The sequence below is a fragment of the Pleurodeles waltl genome, chromosome 7, assembly GCF_031143425.1.
Source record: "Pleurodeles waltl isolate 20211129_DDA chromosome 7, aPleWal1.hap1.20221129, whole genome shotgun sequence".
NCBI classification, from domain to species: domain Eukaryota; kingdom Metazoa; phylum Chordata; class Amphibia; order Caudata; family Salamandridae; genus Pleurodeles; species Pleurodeles waltl.
In genome coordinates, this window is record NC_090446.1 from 873,023,476 (window position 1) to 873,045,155 (window position 21,680).

At 43.8% G+C, this 21,680-nt stretch overlaps 1 protein-coding gene across 2 annotated transcripts in view; it reads right to left on the reverse strand.

The window, feature by feature from the left end:
* Nucleotides 1–21,680, reverse strand: part of FCHSD1 (FCH and double SH3 domains 1) — a 310,185-nt gene that overhangs the window by 30,434 nt on the left and 258,071 nt on the right. For both annotated transcript variants that reach the window (XM_069199479.1, XM_069199478.1), the window contains exons 15-18: nucleotides 10,167–10,250; nucleotides 9,236–9,398; nucleotides 7,265–7,470; nucleotides 5,663–5,774 (exon numbers count right to left, since the gene is read on the reverse strand). In XM_069199479.1, coding sequence (XP_069055580.1) covers nucleotides 5,663–5,774; nucleotides 7,265–7,470; nucleotides 9,236–9,398; nucleotides 10,167–10,250 — 565 coding nt within the window. The remainder of the gene's footprint in view (nucleotides 1–5,662; nucleotides 5,775–7,264; nucleotides 7,471–9,235; nucleotides 9,399–10,166; nucleotides 10,251–21,680) is intronic.

Genomic DNA, 21,680 nt, shown 5'->3' on the forward strand with positions numbered 1-21,680 from the left:
TGTTAATTAAGTGGGGGCACGGAACCGGGGACCACCATTTCCCCAGGGTTGAATTTAAATAATGAAGAGGGTCTGTCACGGACTCTGGCTCTGAGGACCACCACCTTCCCAGAGCTATGTAAGTTGGAGAGGGGCCACGTGGACTCCCTTGAGGAGCCATAAATGGCCCTGGGGACCACTGCCCTCCAGGGCTGACTCCTGCTATGTCCCAGGGTGCCCATCCCTGGGACACAGCTTCGACAGCTCCTGCCAAGTCAGAGCAAATACTCTGCTTGCACAATGTGAGAGCTGTCAAACAACTCTCACTTGCTGTGTGCAGAGGTTTTCTCTGTTTCAGGAAACAACTGCTCTCACAGAGAGGGAGCTGCATCTTTAGCAGCTCCCTCTCTGTGACAGCAATGCCTGCTCCCGCAGGAGCTGGGAAGCCAGCTAAGACTGCGGGGGCCTTCATTCGCTCTCCGCAGTCCCCCACCATTTTGAAAAGATGCCCTGGGGGGGCACCTAGATGACATGTGTTGGACCTGGCCCTTTTCACAGGGTTATCCCCAAATTGTTTTCCTCCTATTTTTCTGACCTGTTTTTGTTGGCTTTAGGACCCGGGGCACTTTATCACTGCTAACCAGTGCTAAAGTGCATATGCTCTCTGTCTTAAATGAATTGATGCCTGGTGTCTGAATGACTGGCAAACTTGATTTACCAGTAAGTCCTAGTACAGTGCACAGTGTGTGCCCAGGGCCGGTACATCAGTGCAACCAGTGGGCCTGCAACACTGATTGTGCCATCCACATAAGTAACCCTGTAAACATGTCCCAAACCTGCCACTGCAGTGTCTGTGTGTGCAGTTTTAATCTGACATTTCTACCTGGGAAGTGCACCAACTTGCTAGGCCAAATCCCCCCCTTTTACTAAATGTAAATCACCCTAAAGTAGGCTAAAGGTAGTCCCATGGGCAGGGTGCAGGGTATTTAAATGGTAGGACATGTACTGTTGTGCTTTACATGCCCTGATAATGAAATACTACTAAATTCGATTTTCACTATTGCAAGGACTATCTCTCCCATAGGGTAACATGGGGATTGCCTTGAAATATCTTTTAAATGTAATTTCCCATTGGGAGCCGATAGAGATATGGAGGTTGAGGTCTCAGAACTCACAATTTCAAAAATACATCTTTGGGTGAATTTGGTTTTTGAATTGTAAATTTGAAAACGCCACTTTTAGAAAGTGGCCATTTTCTTGCTTAACCATTCTGTGCCTCTGCCTGTCTGCTGAATACACGTCTGTGTCAGGATGACAATTGGGCTGTTTGTGTAATCGCTCTAGACAGTCACAGAAACGGAGCTGAGTTGTGCCATGCATATCCTGATGGCCCATCACCAGGCTGATGGGTCTTCCTGAGCTAGAGTGGTGGGAGGAGCAGACACTTGCACCTGAATAGGGCTGTGTCTGTCCTCACAGAAAGCAGTCTCCAACCCCCTTAAGTGTGTCTGGGGCCAGGGCAGGGAAAGGCAGGGTCTTGTGCACTACAAAGACTTCCCTTTGAAGTTTGCCTTCTTCAAAGACAGAAATGAGTATCAGTACTGGACCTATGGCACCGTATAGTTAGAATCCTTCTGGACTGAGGACATTCTGTCAGGAAGAAGAGCTGGATGCTGTAGGAGGGACTGTCTCTCTGCATGTTGCTTTGCTGTGCTGGCCTGCTACTTGCTGCTTCTGTCCTGGGGGTGAAAGGACTGGACTTTGCTTTTAACATCCTGCTTCTGAAGATTCCCCAAGGGCTTGGACTGAGCTTGCCTCCTGTTAAGACATCTCAGGAACATCAAAAACTTCACCTGCCAGCAACTGGGCTCTTTTGCTGAAAGTCCTGACTTGCCAAGTGCTGCCAAATCCAGTTTCTGGGCGTTTAGGAGTAAGTTCTGGTAAGATGAAACAAGCACATCGACTCCAGAGAGACTTTGGAACCAGCGCAGATGTCCGACCCTGTGCCGCTGTCTGCATTGCAGCGGTGGTTCCTGCTGAGTGCAACGACCGCGACCAAAGCTGCAGGCCCGACGCCAGCATAGCGCCTCTGAAGTCCCACCACAGCATGAATCCCTAGTGCCCTGTCACCGACGTCGGTGACAGCAGACTGCAGCATCTGTGACCCTGTGGTGTGATGCCTTGAGTCTTGACCTGCTGGATTCATCAACCGAGCTGGATCGTAGGGAACTGATGCCCTGCCACCAATGTCGCATCACCTCCCATGCAACAGTAAGGAACCAAGACCTCACATTTTCTGCCCAGCAGTAAGGAACCAACGCAGCACCAGCTCCGGTGGTGCCTCATCTCTCTGACTCCATACAAAGTCTTTGTTTCTTCGTTTTCCAAGGTACTGTACCTGGGGTCCGTGCGACTCCGTGCCCAGCCCGCACTCCCTCACGAGTGGCGTTAGATTGTTGGAAATGACTCCCTCAAGACATTGTGTTAGTCCGAGTTGGAGCTATTGTGTTTCTAAGTGCTTTACTGAGATTTAGGCCCTCATTATGACATTGGCGGCAAATGCCGACTACTGCCACGATGACTGCCGCCAACATACCGTCGTCGTGGCTACCAGCCGCCAACCGCATTATGACCTTAGGTAGAATTCCACCAGAAGTCTGGCAGAATTCGGTTGATGGTCATGGCGGCTGACGGCGTAATGAGTATAGTTATAGTTACTTAAAATAACTCTAACCATAACAGGTAAATTGTTATTGTTTTGTGCGAGTAAATTTAGAATCTATCTATCTATAACTCCTATAACCTTTGTTTCTTAAAGTGATTTATATATATATATATATATATATATATATATATGTATATATATATATATATATATATCTATAACCCCCCCCCCACACACACACAAGTTCTGTTAGCACTGTACAATGTGGGTCCTTGCAGAGTCATTTGTACTATAACAAGAACCATCCCTGTATGTTGAGAGAGACAGAACCAGGACAAAAAAAGGCCTTTTTTATATATGTATATAAACTTATAGGAGCCCTGCACCATCTGCACTTTTGTCACTGTACATACTGCACGTTTATTGGTAAAAGATTAATTATAATTTTAAACAACAGACAAAAGTGGTTGTTTTTTGCAATTCTTATCGAACTGAATCAAATGATATGTGTGATTGACGTTTTGAGATGATTTTACACCGGATACATGCAATTACCTTTGAGTGATACTTTCACTGCACCCAATGTGACTGTTGCTGTGTTTAGACCTAACAATACGTTCAGGTGGAGCGTAAACCTCTGCCTTCCTTCTAGGTCAAAACCTACTAGATAGCACATCTGTCCAGTTTGCTAAAGACATCGTGGGGACTTTCAGAAAGCTGACCTAGAAATGCATTCTGCCCGTTGCTTGCCATTGTCTTTGTGGTTCATAACTCACATGTTCTTGCTTCCCATTTGCTGGCTTTATTTGTTTTAGACTGTCCAGCTTGAGTTTGTACCTTCCCCTTGCCCAAAACTTATTTACAATATCCTTCTGAGTGCTCTCTTTCTGTAAACAGGCCTGTTGTTCTTATCTCATCACATTTGCTACCCATTCAAAGACAGAAGTCAAATGTCAGAGGCTGTCTTCCATGGGTACTTGTTTACTTTTCTCTCTGACTTCAAAGTGAGAGGATATATTTGACAATCTTGCTGGATACTGGGGATGGGAAAGAGTTATTTTCTTGCACATGACAACATTTAAATGAAATGTGTAAGTATTTCAGAATATATAAGAATTAGGAACAAAAATGAAGCACCATGTCTATTATTTCTGAAGTTTGTTGGAAACAAATACTTTAAATATGATCAAAACAAATCATTACACTTGGTGATGCACTTTCAATACACTTTGGTCTGTACTCTGTATAGTTTCATAAGTAAATCTGTGTGTCTGTGCAAATGTAATGGTCATTTCAATTGAAAATGTGTTGTCTGTCATGGCAGTGTGCTACCACGTCATGAATATCCCACTCTACACCACTCCAATCTACTCTGTACCACTTCACACCACTGCACACTACTCTGCACCACTCAACACCACTCTATGCCATTGCACTCTTCACCACTCCGTGCCACTGCACTCTATGCCACTTCACACTATGTCTCTCTACTCTACCCTGTACCACTCTATTCCAATGCACTCTTTGCCACTCTAATCTACACCACTGCACCCAACACCACTCTTGTCTAAGCCACACCAATCTACTCTGCACAGATCCACTCTAAGGCACTGTGCTCTACACCACACTGCCTCTATGCCAATACACTCTACGCCAATGCACTTTACTCTGAAACACTCAACTCTATGCCCCTGCACTCTATGCCAATCCACTGTACTCCACTCTAATCTACTCCGCACCACTGCATTCCTTGTCACTGCACTCTACACCACTTAACGCTATTACACTAAATGAAACTCTATGCAACTGCACTCTACCGTACACCACTTCATGCCACTTTACTCTACTCTGAAACAATCTATGCCACTGCACTCTATGCCACTCCAACTATGCGACTGCACTCTATGCCACTCTAGTCTTTCTTAACCACTGCACTCTATGCCAATGCACTCTACACAACTGCACTCTTTCACTGCACCATATGCCACTGCACTCTACTCTGCATCACTGTGCTCTACGCCACTGGTAACTACATCACTCTTTCACTCTACACCACTGCTTTCTGACACTCTACTCTGCAACACTGCAGTCTCTGCCACTGAACTCTACAACACTTTACTCTGCATTACTCCACTCTACGCTACCCCATTTGATGCCACTGCACTCTATGCCAATGCACTCTACAGTACTATACTCTACTCTGCACCACTCTATGCCACTCAACTCTACTCTGCACTCTTTGCCACTGCACTCCATGCCACTCGACTGTACTCTGTGCCACTGCACTCTGCATCACTCAATTCTACTCCACTCCAATCTGCACCACTCTATGCCACCCTACTCTACGCTTCTGCACTCTGTACTCTACTATGCACCACTCTAATATACACCACTGCAATCTATGCCGCAATGCTCTCTTCACCAGTCCAGTATACTCTATGCCACTCCAGTGTATTTCACTCTATGCGACTCCACACTATGTCACTCCAGTACACTACACTCAGTGCTGCTCCACTATACAACATTCTACTCCACTCTTCGCCATTCCACTGTAAGACACTCCATGCCCCTCTCCTCTATGACACTAACTTATTAACTAGCCATGCTGAACAGCAGCAATGCTGGTGTAGAACATGGCTAAAACACATTGGCAAAGCCAATAGATCCTGCTTAGGCGAGACATAACGGCGATGCCAATACTTATTCACAGCTATTTTCATGAATCGGGCCCAATGTGTCTACGCATTTGCATCTGTGGATGTCAATGGAGGGGTGGGGTTGAGTAGAGAGAAAGATATTTGCACCCTCTCAGCTTTTCCCTAACAAGATATTGAGCAAGAAATACGTTGGTGACCATGTTAGAGTCATTTAACTCCTAACATGTTAGGAGAAGGCAATGAAGAAGGAGAGATGGAAACCATCAAAAGAGAAAACAACTCAGGATGGAAGAAAGTAAAGCAAATTCTCCTGGCAGCAGAAAATTTGAAAGTAAAGTAGACTTTTTAGATTAGAACTCACCTCCAAGGAACACTTCTGTGGCAGATGTTACACTGTGAAGAGATGGCCTGGACCCAGCACTCTGACCAATGGCAGGTGGCGAGAAGGGAGGCGGTGCTGGGGAGGGCAGTTCCTGTAAACATAAGGAACCTGGTAAATACAGAACTCCAGTCAACTCAATGCTAAATCCTTCTAGTAATTTGGTGCATGGAGAAACAATGGCATTTATTTACAGTCTGCTTGAAGCCTCTGAAAGGGAGGCAGGGCAGGAAGTTAGACACAGGTCAGATGATACAGATGTTTGCATTAAAAAGACAAGAACTCGCCTTAGTTGGTGCCCTGGCCCCTCCAATAAACATCAAGACCTCTTGTAAGCAACAGGCTCATACTGGACCACACTGTGAACAGGGAAGACGAGAGGCAGGGGATGGTGAGCTGCGTGTGTCAGGTGGCTTGGGGATGTAAATTGCTGAGAGGAATTCAAGTGTTCTATAAGGAAAAACTTGATGGGCAGCAAAAAAAAGTGCGTGCATTTTAAAATGGTCTTCTGTCTTGTTGTGGACCATAATTATAACAATGAATTCAATATAGTAAGAAGAATGATTCTGCTATCTGGTAAAAGTGGCAGAGAGATCAGAACAAGTGCACCCTGCTAGCCTGAGCTTAAGTGTAATGAAAGGAAAATATTTATGCATGAAGAACTGTCTAAATGCACAAGCTCAAGGTATGTACTCATGTGGCCTAATATCACAGCCACATAATGGCATGTGAAGACTCTCAGAATAAACAAGGAGGCTCCAAAAGGTGAGACTGTTCTTTTAGGCAGAAGCCTCTTTGGAAATACGCGACCGCATTAGAATTCTGCTGTACTTCAGAAATAGATTACAATAGCTGGGGCTTGATTCTTTCCAGTTAGCTCTGTACTGCTGTAGCTGTTCAATGTTGTGTGTTCTTTGGCTGGTTGGTGTTCCCGTAGAGTAAGCTGTAAAGGGAAACTATTAATGCTGAGCCAGTGCTGATAGCAGTTTGGGTGCCTTCTGGTGGTTATGTGGTGGTTGACACTTGCTTTTAGAGTCATGGATGTTGTCCCATGAGTCTGTCATCTTTCACACTTCTATAGGTTCATTTATCAGTTAAACATTCCTTTGGTCAACCACAATAACGACCTCTTCAGAGGGTTGTTTGTATCAGGCAAAGCTAGGCTTCCTATGCCACTGGACCCATTGCACGTCCCCACTAAATTTAATGGAACAATTATCCCAATACAATTCCTCAGGGCTCCAACAATGGTTCAAGCTCACTGACTCCACCCTGAAAGGCAAGCTAAAACTTACAGTTACCTTCAATTATTAAAGGAAATACATGATGGAAGAATCACTTTCAAGTATGCCTTTTATATTTTCCATGATACATCATTTTCTTTGGCAGTAAAGTGACAGACTGAATGTGCTGTTTTATGTCAGTACACTAGAACTAGAAAAACCTTTCTCACAAATAACATCCCTGGTTTCTTTGTTAGTTCTGGCACATTTGGTTTTTAGTGATACTTGCATGGACAATATGAAAATGAAACAATGAATGTTCAGTAAAGGGTTCTCAGAAAGGTAAAGAGTGTAGACATACCTCATTTGATTCTGACCCATCTCCCAACATCTCTTCCACAACTAGTGAAGGAAAAACTCCAACACGGCCATTGAACTCTCCTTTCCAGAACCCATCATCCACACCATCTTCCTCCTTTTGCAACACTCGGATGATGGCCCCTTCTGGAAAGGTGAGCTCCTCTGTGCTTTGCCCTTCATAATCATAGAGGGCTCTTGCGATGGACCCTGAGGAAAGAGGGAAGTAATCACAGTCAGGAATTAGAATACCCCTTTAATATTTCGTTTTTAGTTGCAATGTTGAAATGAGATAAAAGCCATGTGACTAACAAAGGCTCTTATCAGGAACACTCAAAATGTCTTCAGTTGTGATTATTATTTTACAGTGCACTCTTAACATATTTTTTTAGCAATTAATGCCATGTACACCAGTCAGAAAACAGTCCCCTTCTATGTTGGGAAAAGTATTTTTCAGCATAATTGGACATGTTACCTGAAATAAATTCAAGAAGATTGTTCTTTCTATCTCAAACTAGTCTAGCAGAACTGATCCAGTGTATACAACTAGATAATGATATAAATCTTCCCTCCAATGTGATGCAGCTTTTTTCTTCCTATCTTGACAAACCAATGGGAGTGAGCAGCATACAAAGGATTAGAATCCCAGTGCCATGCTGTGAAAATAGGGTTCTAAAGAAGGTGCCATCTAAGTTGGTGCTATCTAAAACTGGAGCACATTGTCTTTACCCTCAGAGTGGAATGCTAAAGAAAGACATGCCTTACACATGTGACCCAAAAAGGAGCCATTAGAATAGCAACTTCAACAGAGGAAGACAAACATGACTTTTTCGAGTTTCAGACAGACTATTCATAGCTTCTCTATTCTTCTGTATAGGCTTTCACGACACAATAGCTCTTTGTATTAGAACTGAAAAGATGGGAAGGATATGTAGCATTAGGTGGGTAATACATTGGTAAAATATGAAGGGAAGGAGTTTTCTCACACATTGAACTAGTCAGGATTAGTGTATTGACCTCTAAGGGTTATGGTGCATCAACTGAAGTCTCTTTAAAGCCATGACCTATACTACAGGAGTATGGTACTGGAAAAGTAGGTTTGCAAAAAAATGGTGTGGAGTCTAGCACTTGCCTGGCACTGTCCTCCCTGTAATGAAGAACTATTTTGCGGTTGAGTTTATAACTAGAGCATCCTCACAGTTGAAAGAACATAAAATAGAGTAACACAGTATATGTTTTGAACACAAAGTCAATTTATTTTGGTATAAGAAGTCACCTTTCTTTGAGTGGGAATGAAAATGATAAGTTATTTGCCCAGAAACATCAAGCATGAGGCCTTGAGGGTAAAGTTGCCAAAAAGTATTGTATTACAGTGCCATTTCGATATCACTTGGTGCTTCTGCAAATGTGCTGTGTCGCTAACATTCTTAGAACTAATGATTTCCCACTAGAAGCCATTAAAGATAGCTTAGGCTGCTTTTACTTCTAGTAGAACATCCATAAGAAAGATTGACAATTTACAGGAAAAGAAGGAATTTACAGATTTAGCTTTTGTGAAAGAGGAAAGACCAATGTATTATTGTGCTGATCACTAACATGGCTGTTCTCAGGTCCTTTTCACTTCCTCATCTGAAAGAGGAACATGGGGAGATCTCCAAAACATGTGCCCACTAAGCACCAGTGAGTTCTCCTAACAGTTTCATGCTTCAAGAAATCTTAAATTCACACTTGGCCAAGTGGGACACCAACTTGACTAGAACTGCAAACTGCAGTTCGCTAACTAAATTGCTCACTCCTGCATCTTCTCGGTCACCAAATGCAGGAGTACTATTATAATGACTATGTCATATAAAAATTGAACATTTACAATATCTCCAAACTCTGGCAAATAAGATGTTAGTCTGCAGTGCACACCAAACAAAAAATCCTACTTATGTTTAACTATGACCCATGTATTCTGAATGCAGTTGCTCACCTCCTGGTTCCAAAGCCCAGTCTGCTGCTGCATTACCCAAGGAGATGCTGCTAAATTGAGCTGCGCTAGTTCCCTCCATCTTCTTTTGGTTATGAGCATGGACATTTAGGAAAGAGACGTACTTCTCAGGGACATATCCAACCTGCCCACTCTGGTTCCTTGCCTGAGGCATAAATGGGGGAGGGAGAATTTAACACTTTTATTGTGGCACGCCATTTTTTGTTGCATCAGTGAATGTGCTGAAGCAACTTCTGAAAAGTGACTGTTCATGCATTACTGAATCACAAGAGACTGGTTTTCAATTATTGATTTACGTATTATATATGTTGCAAGTTACAGATTATGTTTGCACAATTAGGGCCTGAGTAACAAAGGTAAACTTACATTTTTGTGTGAATGTACTACTTTCAGGTGTTCACAAACTATGTGCAGTGTTTTACGACTCTACACTCATACTTATGTGTGCTGAGTTCTTCGCACTTGGTGAATCTGCAATTGGGGCTGGGAATTCAGGACGCATAAGTATGGGGAATGCATAGTGGTACAATTAACATAGTTTGTGAATACCTAAGAGTACTTTACCTCCCTGAGAATCACGCCCTTAATAAATACATCACAGAGATTTGGGAAGAACCTGTGTCAGTACATGTCAAATCTATCTATCTCTCTATCTATCTCTCTATCTATCTATCTATCTATCTATCTATCTATCTATCTATCTATCTATCTATCTATCTATCAATCTATCTATCATATGTAGGTATGCAGAGTGTAATATGCTATTTATTACCATTACCATTTAGTACCATTAGGAAAGTTGCTTTCCTGTGTAAATTAATTGTTTCATGCAATCTGTGAGGCAGTAACAAGTGTTTCGTTATGTCAATTGTGCTGTAATCTGGTAATAAACTCGAATTTGCAGTGCACTCACCTTGACCCACTCCTCAACATCTCCATCTTCAATCACGTCAAGCTGCTCTCCCTGAGTGATGGACAGCTCATCCGCCAGGACAGCCTGCACCAAAGACACCAGGAGCAAATTAATGCATACATCTTCCTTTAACTCATTTAGAGCATTAACATGTTTGCACGGTAGCATGAAAAAGACAAAGCCATGGGCTGTGATGTAAAGTTGATAAGGTATCAAAAAATAATCAAGTAAGATGCATTGTACGAGGATATACTTAACACTTTTTATGTTTGTACTTATGACATAATGCATATGAAGCCTTCTAAACACCGAGGACATACTATTTGCACATACAAGGAAGGTAAAGCAGAAAAATAAGGCAGAAGCACTCTGTGGACGGCTGAACTGACTGTTAATGATGATTGAGTGAGAAGAGGGGATCTGTATACATATAAAGGCAGGGGATAAAATAGTATAAAGAGGCCAGTGAAGTGGGCATCTCCAAGCAATGCAAAACGTCCACAAGAGAAGTGTTAATGCGGAAGAAAAATAATTAAATGATTTTCTCCCACATCACACAATGTCACTTTTTCAAATTTAACTGCTGAATGTTAGCACTGGCAGCCACCATATTTCTTACTCCTTTTTAAGGCTGAAACGTTTCAAGCGGAAGAGAGGCAATTGCTAATCTGCTTTTTTATGTGCAGCACCTATGCCAATGCATCCAAATAAAGTTAAAGGTAGGTACAGTAGGAAAATATAGAAATTTACAAAATGTATACAAAAATGCTATAAATACTGTAATAAGTATAGGAGGTCGCTCCTTCTCATACTTGGATGACATATTGTGGAATACCTAACCCGATGCAAACATTCACCCCAATCACAGATATGAGTTAATTCCACCATTTTTTGCCCAACACGTCACCCCAGGTTGGACACAGCCATATGCAAATCAGTCTTGACCATGCATTGTTCAGCATACCGTCCATCATCTGTTCTTTTTGCGTTTTTCGCCTTTAGTCAGAAGGGTATGCCCAGACATGTGTCCAGTGCTCACTCTGCCGCTGGATTCAAGCAAGCCTGGCTGATGAGGGGTGATACCTTGAAACCGGTCCCAGTGTGCTTGTTTCTGGTCCAGGGAGGACCTGGCCTGGCAGTTTGGGCTGAACTGTCCCTATGGGGGGCATGGTCAAGACTGATTTGCATATGACTGGGTCCACACTGGAATGGCTCGGCGTACAAAACAAAACATGGATTTAACCCAGATCTGTGATTGGAGGTGGATGTTTGATATGTTCAGCATTCTGTCCATCATCTGTTCTTTCTGCTGATGAACTTGGCTACGCATGAGCCCCTCACCCACAGGAGTCCATCACTAAATACACAAGTGGTCACTAAATACAAAATTGCTATGTGGAGCCCACAGAAAAAGATCAGAGAAAAGTCAAGAGCCCCGAGGGAGGCATTGAAGCACAAGCTCTGAAAGGACCTCCAATAACAAGCAGCAGCAGTCAAAAACCTCTACCATCAAGAATACCTTTCGAGCATTCCAACATAATAGAATTAAGGTATCGCCAACCACACTTCCGGTGTGGCAGCAACTATAAGTGGCAATCCTGGCTCAGGAGATACAGACACATGTGATGCTGTTTATCTCTCTGACAACAGAGACCGCCAAGAAGCCACATGGAGCAATTTCTGCAAATGATTTTGCAACTGAGAGGAACGCAGGAAAATGGTCAGGTACTGCTAAGTAAGGCTGCAAAAGAACAAGGGCTTCACTCAGAGAAGGCTGCGCAGCACGACTATTTGGAGTGCTCAGACCATTGGCGTAACTAGACTCGCACTTCGTGGCCTAACAGGTCAACCATTGGAGACAGGGCTAACGTTTCCTGCAATGGGAAAGAGCTATCCTTAAAGTCAGTACAAGAAAATATAGCAACAAATTGCATATTTTAAACACATTGATCACACCGGATAGGATAAAAATAAACATGTTTTAGTGGATTTGACAATGTTTATAGTCTACTGACAAAGATCCTTATAAAGGGCAATACTTGATTTGACAACTAAAAAGCAGGTTCTGCAAATTTCAATGCAAGGCACTGAAGAATCAGTTTTTGCCTAGTTATTTTGAGATGATGCCTCTTTTTGCCAATTTTCTGACAATTCCTTCTGTGAAATGACAATGAGCCAATGAAATATTCATAATTCAAACTTCAGAAAGACCCTTCTGGCTGAATGCTGACCAAAGGTATGTTTTCAGTCTGCTCATCGGGATAGTGCCATACATGCTTATTTGAGGCTGTACACATTTACAGGTCTCATAATATTGAGCTTAGTGGGTTAACATACCTGACTTTTGGATGTGACTGACAAGTCACAAATCGGATTTCTAATCCATCTTCCATTCTTCCTGAGATTGAATAAGCGAGTGCCAATATTAACACCTATTAATTACTCTTCCCGCAAACCGCACTATTCTAAATCATAATAGAATATTTATTGTTAGCACATCATATTGAGCAGGTCTCAAGTGAAATGAGTGATTTACACCCACGAGCCCTAAAGAAAAGGCAAGAAAGCCAGTTGCCTTAAAATAACTTTGCAATGAATGGTGTTTTAGCATGGAAAGGACACAAGTATTCCTTTAAGCTTTAGAACACACAGAATGTGTGGCTGGTAGGCAATGTCTTCAAAGAAGTCTCTTCCTCTGAATAGTATATGTTATATAAACAACACCCATGATTTTAACTCTGTTCTGAAATCTGCAGCACATAAAGTGACAAATCCAAAAACTATCAATGTTATTTTTAAATCCAGTGGTGTCAATGTGCATTATAAAATGCAACAGCGTTGGTCTCGGTGTGTTACAAGATGTTTTTCTTCGAAGAAGTGTTTTCGAGTCCTGGGATTGAGTGACTCCCCCTCTTTGGTTCAATTGCGCATGGGCATCAACTCTAGATTGTTTTCCCGCAGAGGGTAAAGAAAGGAGCAATAGAGTATATAGGTAGAAAGTAAGAGATGTCCATACAAATGTAAATGTATCTACATATGTACAAATGTTTGTAACTTAACGGCTACAGGCTTCCGGGGAGGAGGGAAGGTGCATGTGAATCTGCAGCGGAACATGCCACAAACAGATAAACACTGGGTAAGTGTCATTTTCCATTCGATGGCATGTGTAGGCATGGCATGGCATCTGCTGCAGATACACATGCTGTGAATAGACTACAAAGCAGTTTGTTCTCACATAAATTAGTGGTGGTTACCCTGTAGGAGTTGAAGTTGTTTGAAATAATGTTTTTAGAACAGCTTAACCTACTGTGGCTTGTTGTCGTGATAATACGTCTACACAGTAGTGTTTAGTGAATGTATGTGGTGTTGACCATGTGGCTGCTTTACATATTTCAGCCATAGGTATATTCCCTAAAAAAGCCATTGTTGTACCTTTTTTCCTTGTAGAATGTGCTTTAGGAGTAACTAAAAGCTGTCTTTTTGCTTTGATATAGCATGTTTGGATGCATCTTACAATCCATCATGCTAAACCTTGTTTTGATAAGGGATTGCCTGTATGAGGTTTCTGGAAAGCGACAAATAGTTGTTTAGTCTTTCTAAACGGTTTAGTTCTATTTATATAGTACATTAAAGCTCTTTTGATGTCTAATGTATGTAGAGCTCTTTCTGCCATAGAATCTGGCAGTGGGAAGAAGACTGGCAGTTCCACTGTTTGATTTGTATAAAATGGTGATACCACTTTTGGGAGAAATTTTGGGTTTGTTCTTAGTACACCTTTATACTTGTGTACTTGGAAGAAAGGTTCTTCAAGAGTAAAGGCTTGGATTTCACATACTCTTCTTAAAGAAGTAATTGCCACTAGGAAGGCAACTTTCCATGTTAGAAATTGAATCTGGCACGAGTGCATAGGCTCAAACGGTGGTCCCATAAGTTGTGTAAGCACTATATTGAGATTCCAAGAAGGAACTGGGTGGAATGATGTGTTTTAAACCTTCCATGAAAGCTTTAAATACAGGAACTCTAAATAAAGCGCTATGTTGTATATTTTGTAAATATTTAAGTAAGATGAATTTTTATTGAAGAGAATGCCAAGTTTGATTTTTGTAAATGAAGTAAATAACATACAATATCTTGTATTGATGCTGTAAGAGGGTGTATATTTTTGGATTGACAGTACAATACAAACCTTTTCCATTTGTTGGCATAGCACTGTGTAGTAGTGGGTTTTCTTGCTTGCTTAATAACTTCCATACATTCTGATGGGATTTGTAAATAACCAAACTCTATGACCTCAGGAGCCAGATTGCTAGATTGAGTGTCTTTGGAGTTGGATGCCTGATTTGGCCTTTGTTTTGTGTCAACAGATCTGGTCTGGATGGGAGTTTGGAGTGTGGTTCTACTGACAGGTCTAATAATGTTGTGTACCACGGTTGGCGTGCCCACGTTGGTGCTATGAGTATCATTGTGAGTGAAGTTTGACGCAACTTGTTGACTAGAAACGGAAGGTGTGGGGGAAGGGGAAAAGCGTATGCAAATATCCCTGACCAGTTGATCCATAGAGCATTCCCCTTGAATAGGGGATGTGGTTGTCTGGATGCAAAGTTTTGGCATTTTGTGTTTTCGCTTGTTGCGAACAGGTCTATGTTTGGAGTTCCCCACTTTTAAAAGTATTTTTGAAATAATGAGGATGAAATTCCCATTCGTGAGTTTGTTGGTAATTTCTGCTGAGGACATCTGCCAACTGATTGTCTATTCCTGCAATGTATTGAGCCAATAGATGAATTTGATTGTGAATTGCCCATTTCCACATTTTCAGGGCTAGAAGGGACAGTTGGGTTGAATGTGTCCCTCCTTGTTTGTTGAGATAATACATGGTTGTCATGTTGTCTGTTTTGATAAGAACATTCTTCTGTGTGAGAAGAGGTTGAAAAGCTTTGAGTGCTAGAAAGACAGCTATTAACTCCAAGTGGTTTATGTGTAGCTGTTTGTGTTTGCCATCCCATTGCCCTTGAATGTTGTAGTTGTTTAGGTGAGCTCCCAACCAATCATTGATGCAGCTGTTGTAATTATGGTCTGAGGCACAGGGTCTTGAAATGGCCGCCCTTTGGTTAGATTTGTGGAATTCCACCACTGAAGGGACATGCATGTTTGGCAGTCTATCTACACGAGATCTTGGAGTTGACTGTGTGCCTGTGACCATTGTTGTGCAAGGCACTGTTGTAAGGGCCGCATGTTTAGTCTTGCGTGTGGTACAATTGCAATACATAATGCCATCATTCCTAAAATCTTCATGACAAATCTGACAGTATATTGTTGATTTGTTTGTATGTGTGATTATATTTTGGAAAGCTTGTATCCTTTGTGGATTTGGATATGCTAGAGATTGATGAGTGTTTAGTATTGTGCCCAAATACTGTTGTATTAGTGCTGGTTGAAGGTGTGATTTTTGGTAGTTAATTGCGAAGCCTAGTGTGTGTAAGGTTTGTATTACATAATTCGTATGATTTTGGCATTGTGTATGACTGCTTGATTTTATTAGCCAATCATCTAGATATGGAAAGACATGTATATGTTGTCTTCTTATGTAGGCTGCCACTACTGCTAAGCACTTTGTGAATACTCTTGGGGCTGTTGTTATTCCAAAGGGCAACACTTTGAATTGGTAGTGTTTTCCCCGAATGACAAATCGGAGATATTTTCTGTGTGAAGGATGGATGAGTATATGAAAATACGCATCTTTGAGGTCTAAGGCTGCCATGAAATCTTGTTTTTGTAGTAGTGGTATGACATCCTGTAAAGTTACCATCTGAAAATGTTCTGGCAGGATGTAAAGATTGAGGGGCCTGAGGTCTAATATTGGCCTGATGGTGCCATCTTTTTGGGGAATTAGAAAATATAGTGAGTAAACTTCTGTTCCTATTTGAGACTGTGGAACCAATGCTATTGCTTGTTTGAGTAGTAGAGATTGAACCTCTTCTTGTAACAGAATCGTGTGTTTTGTGGATAGTTTGTGTGATCTTGGTGGGATATTTGGAGGAGTGTTTATCAATTCAAGGCAATAGCCAATGCGGATAATTGATAGCACACAGTTGTCTGTGGTAATATTTTGCCAATTTGTGTGGAACTGTTGTAGTATTCCCCCCCACAGGAGAGGTGTGGAGTAGAAGGGAATGTGGGAAGTCACTGTTTTGGGTGCTGTGGAGGCTGATTAGAGGCCTGAAATTTCCCTCTATTTATGGGGTACTGTCCTCTATATGTGCCCCTAAAACTACCACATTGGTATTGGGGTTGGTTGGCTTTGTCTGTGAGGTGGATGCCTCTGAGGGTTGTGTTCTGAAACTACCTCTAAACTAAGGTTTACGAAAGGACCCCCTATGTGGTGCAGAGTAGAGTGCACCTATTGCCTTTGCTGTGTCAGAGTCCTTTCGCAATTTTTCTATGGCAGTGTCTACTTCTGGCCCAAAAAGATGTTATTTATCGAAAGGCATGTTCAACACAGTCTGCTGTATTTCTGGCTTGGATCCAGAAGATCTGAGCTATGCATGTCTGTGTATAGTGAGTGCAGTGTCGACACTCCTAGCAGCGGTATCTGCCGCATCTAGGGAACATCGTATTTGATTGTTAGTAATGGCTTGCCCTTCCTCCACTACTTGTTGTGCTCTTTTTTGGTGTTCTTTGAGGAGATGCTGTATTATGTCTTGCATCTTGTCCCAATGAGCTCTGTCATAGTGAGCTAATAGTGCTTGCGAGTTGGCTATTCTCCACTGATTTGCTGCCTGGGACGCAACTCTTTTCCCTGCAGCACTAAATTTCCTGCTCTCTTTATCAGGAGGGGGTGCATCTCCTGATGACTGACTATTTGCTCTTTTCCTGGCAGCACTAACTACCACAGAATCAGGAGGTACCTGATGGGTGATATAATCAGGGTCAGAGGGTGCAGGTTTATATTTTTTCTCTATCCTAGGTGTTATGACGCGTGCTTTAACAGGTTCACTAAAGATCTGATCCACGTGTTCTACCATGCCTGGGAGCATCAGGAGGCATTGATACCTAGAATGTGTTGAGGATAGAGTGTTAAATAAGAAATGCTCTTCTAGGGGCTCTGTATGCATGGTGACACCGTGATGTGCTTCAGCCCTAGCTATGACTTGGTTATAGACAGTACTATCCTCAGGTGGTGATGGTTTAGTGGGACAGCTGTCTGGATCGTTACTAGGAATGGGATCTGGGTCATAAAGATCCCATGGATCCACATTGTCCTGTTGTGAATCATAAGAATGAGTGGGTGACTGCACTGGTGTAGGGCTAGTCGGAGGAGAAGTAGGTAGGTGGGGAGAATAAGGAGGAGAGTGAGGAGGAGAAGATTGAGGAGGTGGTGGTTTCTCCTTCTGCTTTGGCACTTTAGCTGGAGGCTGCATAGTGTCCAATTCCTCCTGAAAAGCTAGGTTCCTCTTTGTTTTTAAAGGAGGTGCTGTCAGAATTCTCCCTGTTTCCTTATGGATGTGGATCCTGGATTGCCTTTCATCCATAATTTCTAGTATCGGTTGTACGTCTAACTCCTCTTCAGAGGTTTTGTGGCTTTCTTTAAGTCTCTTTGAAAGTCCATGTTCCTCTGTGTAAGTTGACCTTTTCGGCTCCGAAACTGGCTTTCTAATTTTCGACTCAGGAAAGTGGTGTCTAGTAGATTCGGAAACGGAGCTCTTTGTTGTCTCCGATGTTTTCGGAAGAGTGGCCTTTTTTGATGCCGAACTGGGAAGTTGGTCACCGACAGTCTTTTCTCGGGCCGAGCCATGGCCTTCCAGCAGTGGCATACCCAAGGCCTTACGCTTTTTCTTTTGTGAGGGTGCAGGTTCAAACATACCCACATGTTGTCCTGCTGTGACTGGTCTGCCTTCTTCTGATACCTGCTCGGACTCGGAATCTCAAACTGAGACTGCAGCCTGCATCAATTCTTCCTCTTCTACGTCGAGATGTTCAAGGCTCCTCGACGCCATTTCGAGTCGTCTTGCCCTTTGGTCTTTAACCGATATGGTGCCTTGAACGAGGTGATCTCGTCCAAGGCACCGGTTCCCTGTGCCTTGGACGAGATCACCTCGCCCTGCACCCAGGAGGAGCGCCCCCTTGGGCCCCCCCACCCACCCCCCCGGTTGTGGATGAAGGGGAATCCCTTCCCCTTCCACCCCCGCGCCCCCCCTGACGTCAGCGCGCATCACGCGCTGACAATCACAGAGGCCTCCTCCATCGCGCTGGAAGCTCAGCTTCCAGTGTGATCGGAAGAGAAATACAAAGCATTTGTGGAGGAGGCCGGAGAGGCTTCAAAAGCCGAATTGTAAAGCAATCCGGCTTTTGAAACGCCCACTAGACACCAGGGATTTATTTTCTATTTTTATTTTATGTGGAAATTGGCATAAGGGAGCGACCCCTTGGGCAAGGGTCGCTCCCAGGTAGGGCATTGTTTTTTAAGGCCTTTTCTGCCCCCAGGGGGGGCAGAAACCTCTAGGCACCAGGGATCATTTTTTTGTTTTGTTTTGTTTTGTTTTTGTTTTTAGAGGTAGGGAGCGACCCCTTAGGCAAGGGTCGCTCCCCTTGGGGGCAAATTATATTAAGGCCATTTCTGCCCCCCTTGGAGGCAGATTGGCCTATTTTTATGAGGCTAATCTGCCCCCAAGGGGGACAGAAACCACTAGATACCAGGGAGTTTTTTTTTCTTCATGAATTTCACGCAAGGGGAGCGACCCCCTTAGACAAGGGTCGTTCCCCTGTGGGGCAAATTTATTTTAGGCCATTTCTGCCCCCCTGGGGGGCAGATCAGCCTATTTTAATTAGGCCGATCTGCAGAAACCACTAGGCAACGGGGATTTTTTTTTTGTTTTGTTTTACAGATGGTGAACGACCCCTTAGGCAAGGGTTGCTCCCCTGGAGGGGAAATTGTATTTAGACTATTTCTGCCCCACTTGGGGGCAGATCGGCCGATTTTAGGTCAATCTGCCCTCAAGGGGGGCAGAAACAACTAGGGACCGGGGATTTTTTTTTTTGCGCCAATGTCACGCAAGGGGAGCGACCCCGTAGGCAAGGGTCGCTCCCGGGGGGTGGGGGGCTAGGGGGTGCACATTTATTTTAGGCCATTTCTGCCCCCCCTGGGGCCAGATCGGCCTATTGTTATTACAGATAGCAAACGACCCCTTAGGCAAGGGTCGCTCCCCTGGGGGGCAAATTGTATTTAGACCATGTCTGCCCCCCTTGGGGGCAAATCGGCTGATTTTAGGTCAATCTGCCCCCAAGGGGGGCAGAAACAACAAGGCACTGGGGTTTTGTTTTTTGCGCCAATGTCACCCAAGGGGAGCGACCCTGTAGGCAAAGGTCGCTCCCGGGCAGGGGGGGACGGGGGGGTTGGAGGATGGGGGGCAAATTTATTTTAGGCCATTTCTGCCCCCCCTGGGGGCAGGTCGGCCTATTGTTATTAGGTCGATCTGCCCCCGGGGGGGCAGAAACCTCTGGGCGCCAGGGCAAATTTTTTTGGGGTGTTTTTTTTGTTTGTTTGTTTTTTTAGAGATGGGGAGCAACCCATTAGGCAAGGGTCGCTCCCCTGGGGGGCAAATTGTATTTAGACCATTTCTGCCCCCCTTGTGGGCAGATCGGCCAGTTTTTGTTAGGCCAATCTACCCCCATGGGGACAGAAGCCACTTAGGCACCAGGGATTGGTGTGTGTGTGTATGCGTGTGTTTTCTTTAGGGAGGCAGCCCCTTGGGTCAGGGTCGCTCCCCATGGGAGCACATTACTGTTGGCCATATCTGCCCCCCATTGGGGGCAGATGGGTCTATTTTTGGAAGGCCCATCTGCCCCAAGGGGGGGCAGAAAGCCCACCAGAGGCCAGGGAAGTTTTTTTTCCAAAAATAAGAGGGTGAGGGTATGGCCATACCCCCACCCCAAATAAATGGGGCCAAAGTTGTTTTGTCCACTAGTGGGCAGATGGGGCAATTACCCTTGATCCACACCCCGGGGGGGGCAGAAAGTCTACTAGATGCCAGGGAATTAAAAAAAAAAAAAATACTGGGATGTTGGCTACCAACCAGTATGGGCCTGGTTACTCCCCCTCCTCAACTGAAGGGGGTAACAGTCTTTCAGCTCTCCCCCGCACTCTAAAACATCTTATCCCACAGCAAGCAAGAAGGCATTTGATTATTTTGGGTTTTAGTTTTACATTTGGGCCATGAGAACTTGGCTTACTCTCAAAATCATCCCACTTGGAATGGTGAGGGCTGCACTTTATGGACTTTCGGACGCTGCCATGTAGAAAAATCCACAAGACCTAGACACATCTGAAAACTAAACATATGGGTGATTCCAGACTGGTGTGTTTCACATGCACCCCGCACCATTTTTGTACCCACAATCCCCTGCAAACCTCCAACTTTGCTGGAAATCACACATTTTCCCCACGTTTTTGTGATTGAACCTTCTGGAATCTGCAGAAATCCACAAAATTACTACCACCCAGCATTGTCTCATCTATACCAATAGAAATTCTGCTACACTTGTCAGCCTCAAAATGTTTTTTTGCAAACTGCCCTTTTGGACCCCCATTTGTCCCCCCTCAATATCAACATGTTTTTGGCTCTTCCCTTTCACAAGCACTTGGCCCACCTACACAAATGAGGTATAATTTTCACCGGGAGGCTGAGGGGAACATTGGGTGGTATGAAATGTGTCCCAGTGCGGTGATCCCACACAGAAATGTGGGAAAAATGTGATTTTTTTTAGCTAAATTTGAGGTTTGCTGAGGATTCTGGGTAAGAAAACATTGGGGGATCCACGCAAGTCACACCTCACTGGACTCCCTCGGGTGTCTAGTTTTCTGAAATGTCTGGGTTTGGTAGGTTTCCCTAGAAGGCTGCTGAGCCCAGGACAAAAAAAACGCAGACGCCCCCCTGCAAAAACAGGTAGTTTTGTATTTGATAATTTTGATGTGTCCACGTTGTGTTTTGAGCCATTTTCTTTCGTGGGCGCTAGGCCTACCTACACAAGTGAGGTACCATTTTTATCGGGAGACTTGGGGGAACGCTGGGTGGAAGGAAATTTGTGGCTCATCTCAGATTCCAGAACTTTCTGTCACCGAAATGAGAGGAAAAAGTGTTTTTTTGGTCAAATTGTGAGGTTTGCAAAGCATTCTGGGTAACAGAACCTGGCCGGAGCCCGACAAGTCACCCCATCTTGGATTCCCCTAGGTGTCTAGTTTTCAAAAATGCGCTGGTTTGCTAGGTTTCCCCAGGTGCCGGCTGAGCTAGAGGCCAAAATCCACAGGTAGGCACATTGTAAAAAACACCTCTGTTTTCTGTGAAAAAAAGTGATGTGTCCATGTTGTGTTTTGGGGCATTTCCTGTCACGGGCGCTAGGCCTACCCACACAAGTGAGGTATCATTTTTATCAGGAGACTTGAGGGAAAGCTAGGTGGAAGGAAATTTGTGGCTCCTCTCAGATTCTAGAACTTTCTGTCACCGAAATGTGAGGAAAACA